Source organism: Hipposideros armiger, unplaced genomic scaffold, assembly GCF_001890085.2.
Source record: "Hipposideros armiger isolate ML-2016 unplaced genomic scaffold, ASM189008v1 scaffold_283, whole genome shotgun sequence".
NCBI lineage: Eukaryota > Metazoa > Chordata > Mammalia > Chiroptera > Hipposideridae > Hipposideros > Hipposideros armiger.
In genome coordinates, this window is record NW_017731633.1 from 2,250,101 (window position 1) to 2,254,827 (window position 4,727).

Below are 4,727 nucleotides of genomic sequence, written 5' to 3' on the forward strand. Positions count from 1 at the left end.
TAGTTGGGCTCGGATGGCAGTGCAGTGCAGAAAATGATGACTACATCTCAATTTTGCCCAACTTGCCCTGTGCTGAGTGAGACTCGTTCACAATACACCAACCTCAGCCTGCTGCCCCACATAGTTCCCATCTACCTCCTGCTCACCCTTGAGCTTAAACTTAACCCAGGATGCATCTGGGCTCCGTCATCAGGAGCGAGACGTATAGGGGACTCACGCTCACTGCCTCACCCACACTTTTTATCATAATTTTAGCAAATGTTATGTGCGCACATTACCTTTAAAACAGTTGAAAGAACTAGAAACTATGCAAATGCCCATTCACAGCAAAAATGGGTAAATAAATTAGAGTATGTTTACACAATAGTGTACTGTGCAACAATGAGAATGAGACGTTTACAGCTATAGACAAAAATCTAGATGTTGAGCAAAACAAGCCAAGTGCCAGATAATGTGCTGTGGGGTTTCATTTACACAAATGTATTATATTCCTATAAACCGATCTAGACAAATTTGTATTTCTTTATACAAAGCATAACTAAACTGGTTTTGTTGGCTCAGGGAATTTTCAAGGCTGGTCTCTGTGTTTGATTTTGACAGGTACCTGGGATCCGCCCAGCCCATCCCCGCCCCAGAGTCTTTGCATTCATCCTTCTCTCTGCCTGGAATGCCAGGACCTCCAGGTAGTCATGGGGCTCACCACTTTTCATCCCATAGGTCTCAGCCCAAATGCCACCTCCTCAGAGATTTATTAGTTTCCTATTGTATTAGGGTCCTCTGGCTGCTGTGACAAATTACCACAAACTTAGAGGCTTAAGACAACACAAGTTTATTCTCTTACAGCTCTGGAGACCAGAAGTCCAAAATGGGTTTCAAGGGAGTTACAATCAAGGCATTAGCAGGCAGGGCTGTCTCCTTCTGGAAGCTCCCAGGGAGAATCCATTTCTGTGCTCTTTCCAGCTCCCACAGGTCGCCTTCATTTCTAGGCTCACGGCCCCTTCCCTCATCTTCAAAACCAGTGGTTTATCCAATCTCTCTCTCTCGTCCTGAGCCCCCTGCCTCCCTCTTATGAGGATCCCTAGGATTACAATGGCCCAACCCAGATAATGCAAAATAATCCCCCCATCTCAAGATCCTTAATTGAATCACGCCTGCAAACTCCCTTTGGTCACATGTGAGGTCATATACTCACAGGTTCCAGGGATTAGGATGTGAACATCTTTTTGTTGTTGTTGTTTGGTGTGTGTGTGGGGAGGCCTGTTATACTGCCCTCCACAGCCTCCATGACCATTTAATAGAAACAGCCCCCTTCTCCCCACATTCCTTCTCTTTCCCCATGCCCCATATTCATATCATTTACATACTTAGCACAGCCCATAATGTTTTAATATTTGTTTATGGCTTTATGGTCTGTCTTCTCTGACTAGAACGCGAGCCCTACTAAGGCAGGGGTTTTTGTCCTGTTTTGCCCATTGCAGTGTCCCCAGCCCCTGGAACCGTTCCTGGCACAGACTAGCCAGCCACTCGATTCATATTTGTGAAGAAAGTGAAAAGCAGCTTGAGTGGACCTGTTTCTCGTAACTGAAATAACCTAAAGCAAACACGATAGTGCAGAGGGGACAAGTGGCATTCCCGGCTGCCTGGCTATCCAGCGACTGGGGCAGGGAGGAGACCACACACGAAGACCACTTCTCCTTGGACGCTTTATTTCTGGCTATCCTGGGAAGTGTCCCCAAGATCCAGCTGGAGATACGCGGTCAGGGAAAGGGGGCCCTGATTCCAGAGGACTCGGGGGGGCTGGAGGTTAAACACCTCAAAATCCTTGGGAAGGAATGGGGGTCTGGAAGGAGTGTCAGGTCCCTGCAGGGCTGGGGACTTGCAGGGGGCGGGGGGGACACTAGAATGCTGGGCCCTGGAATGACTCATGAGTTGGACCGGATGGTGTCATGGATCCACTTGGTGAACCGGCAGAGTTTGGTGTAGACGCCGGGTCTGTTGGGCTGAGCACAGGGAAAATCCCCCCAGGACACGAGGCCCTGTAGGTTGCCGTTGCAGACCACGGGGCCCCCAGAGTCACCCTGTGGGGTAGAAAGAAAGGCGCACAGAGAGGCAGAGATCAGAGATGTGGGGAGGTGGAAGAGGGTGACACACAGATGAAGAAGGACCAGAACAGCAAGACAGAGACACAGAGGTGGACAAAGTAGAGATGAAGAGACAGAGGGCGGTAGTCAGGGGGGAGAGAGAGAGAGAGAGAGAGAGAGAGAGAGAGAGAGAGAGAGAATATTAACTTTTCACTCCATGTCCAACTTTTAGAAACCCCATTTGTCCCTTGCTACCCAACCCCAACCTCTTCTCTGTCTCCCTCATTGCATGTCTCTCTCTATTTATCGCTCTCACTCTCCCCTCCAGCCTTTGACTGCCATATTTCTCCTACTGGACCCTCTTGCCTTTCCCTTCCTCACTCTTCATCCATCCTTTCATCCATCCGTCTTGTACTTAGACCTCACTTCTGCCAAGAGGCGGTTCTCAATCTGGGCACCTTCGACATGGAGCCGGATAATTCTTTGCTGTGAGAGGCTGCCTGTGCATTTAGGATGTTTAGCAGCATCACTGGCATCTACACACCAGGTACCAGTAACTGCCCTCCTTTCTCTCCAATTCCCAAGCCCCGCATAGTTGTGACAAACAAAAATATCTCTAGGCACTGCCATATGTCCCCTGGGGGGGGGGTGCAGAGTTACCCCCAGTTAAGTGCTCTGAATGAAAAGTGAGCTACCTGGCAGGCCTGAGAAGGTCAATGACTGAAAATAACCACATAGGCTGTTCTGGTCATAAACAATCCCTATCCGAGCGGGTCATTGCGGAAAGTCACGTCCTGAGTTCTGTATGGTGGGTGAACTTTTACCCTGAGGGAGTCTTGTCCATTGTCTCTGTGCGTCTGGAAGAACATACTTCAAATGTCAGAATGATCACTTCTCCAGTCCTGGAGATAAACCCCTGGTACCTTGAGGAGATGACCCCAACATTCCTCACTGGTATCTTTTATCGCATACCTCACAAATATTTAGGTGAGATGTTGACTATCCTGCATCCACCGTGTAAAAGAAACAAGTGACTCTCCATTTTACTCTGTATCCAATTCTAGAGATTTCCCCTTTGCTGGCTTCTGCCTCCTTAATCTACCACTCTTGGGTTTCATGGAACCTTCCTTATGTTTTCTCCTTTGATGCTAAATATATGAAATCAACTGCAAAACTGCCATTTCCTGGAGCATTTCCCATCTGGCCCTCAGCCTTGGCTCATATAAACTCTTTAAATCTCTCGTGAGGTTTGGAACTCCTTCTGTGGACAGAACTACTCCTCTGGACTAATTTGGGTTGTCGATCCTTAATTCCCCATAGCTCCCTGTAATTACCCTCCTATACTAATGTCATTTATTACTTATTTACTGTCATTTCTTACTTATGTTTAAGCAAAATGTGAAAGACTACCCAGAGTCCTGGTATCCATTCTAAGGAATAGACCGGATTTCTTTCCCCATTAGCAGACACTGTTTCAAGGCAAAAGCGATTGGCCGCCCAGACCTCGCAATTCCAACTTTCTTGTGGCTTAATTTTTCTCATGATTTTTTTTTTTTAACAACCCTGCAGAATTCCTTTGGAGAGCCAGCTAATGAATTACTCTGAGCCTTGGTTCCTTGTCTGTAAAATGGAGCTAATAATAGCAACACTTAAATGAGTTAATCAGCTGATGTATGAGAACTACTTAAAACAGTGTCCAGCAATTAGCTGCTATCATTATTATACTATTCATGTTAATATTGTTGTTGTTATTCTTTCTTGGTTTTAGTGGCCACGCCCAGACCACAGGCTGGTTTGAAAAAGCAACTTGAAGTCTGCAAAAAACTAAAACAACAGCCAAGACACAAGATACTATGCTTGGCTACAGAAAGGCTAAATGGTTTAAAATGCCAGCATTCAAATTAGGTGTGCTTCCATTTCTTCTGATAAAAAGCCCCTCCCCACTCCTCCATCCTGATGTGTGTGCTTCCACTGTTAAGTGGGGACAGAGTTGAAACTGGGAGACCTGGGAAGCTGTTGCAGTTGTCAAGTTCGTAAAATTTGGGGGGAGAGGGGAGCATTTCACAGCCACCAGAATGGGACTAGAGTGCTATCTAAGCCCACAGCTTGCTAAACGCTGATATTACTCATCTGTTCATCCTGCCAGCAGAGAGCTCATTAATTTACATTGCACTAGAACTCTTGGAGGCTTGAATACAGGGAAAGGGTCCTGATTGCTTTAACAGTTTAATTTTAATTTCTGCCACCCTCAATAGATATAACTTCCATTAGAACACAGAGAAGCTCTACATTGGGGATCAAGAGCTATTATTGAACACTGGCCCCTACCCATCTCTCTAGCCTCAACTTCTACTGGCTCCCACCCCTCCAAACACTAACTCCAGACACACTGTCTTCTTTCTGTTCTTTGAATCAGCCAAACTCTTTCCTGCCTCAGGGCCTTTGCACATGCTTTTCCTAACCTTTAATCTTTGAAAGACTGGCTTCTTTGTGTCATTCAGTCTCTGCTCAAATACCACATCTTTCAGGAGACCCTCCCAACCACCATTTTGAATATTTGCCTCCCATCACTTGCCATCATAAAGCTATGTTCTACTTTCTGCAAAGCCCTTACCACTCTCTGAAATTACCCTATTCATGCAGTTT

General features: G+C 46.4%; 1 protein-coding gene across 1 annotated transcript in view; it reads right to left on the minus strand.

Moving 5' to 3' along the window:
* Positions 1-1,706: 1,706 nt before the first annotated feature.
* Positions 1,707-4,727, minus strand: part of KLK5 (kallikrein related peptidase 5) — a 12,199-nt gene continuing 9,178 nt past the window's right edge. Inside the window, exon 7 of the mRNA XM_019658172.1 lies at positions 1,707-2,078. Within this exon, the coding sequence (XP_019513717.1) occupies positions 1,923-2,078 (156 nt within the window). The 3' untranslated portion in view covers positions 1,707-1,922. The remainder of the gene's footprint in view (positions 2,079-4,727) is intronic.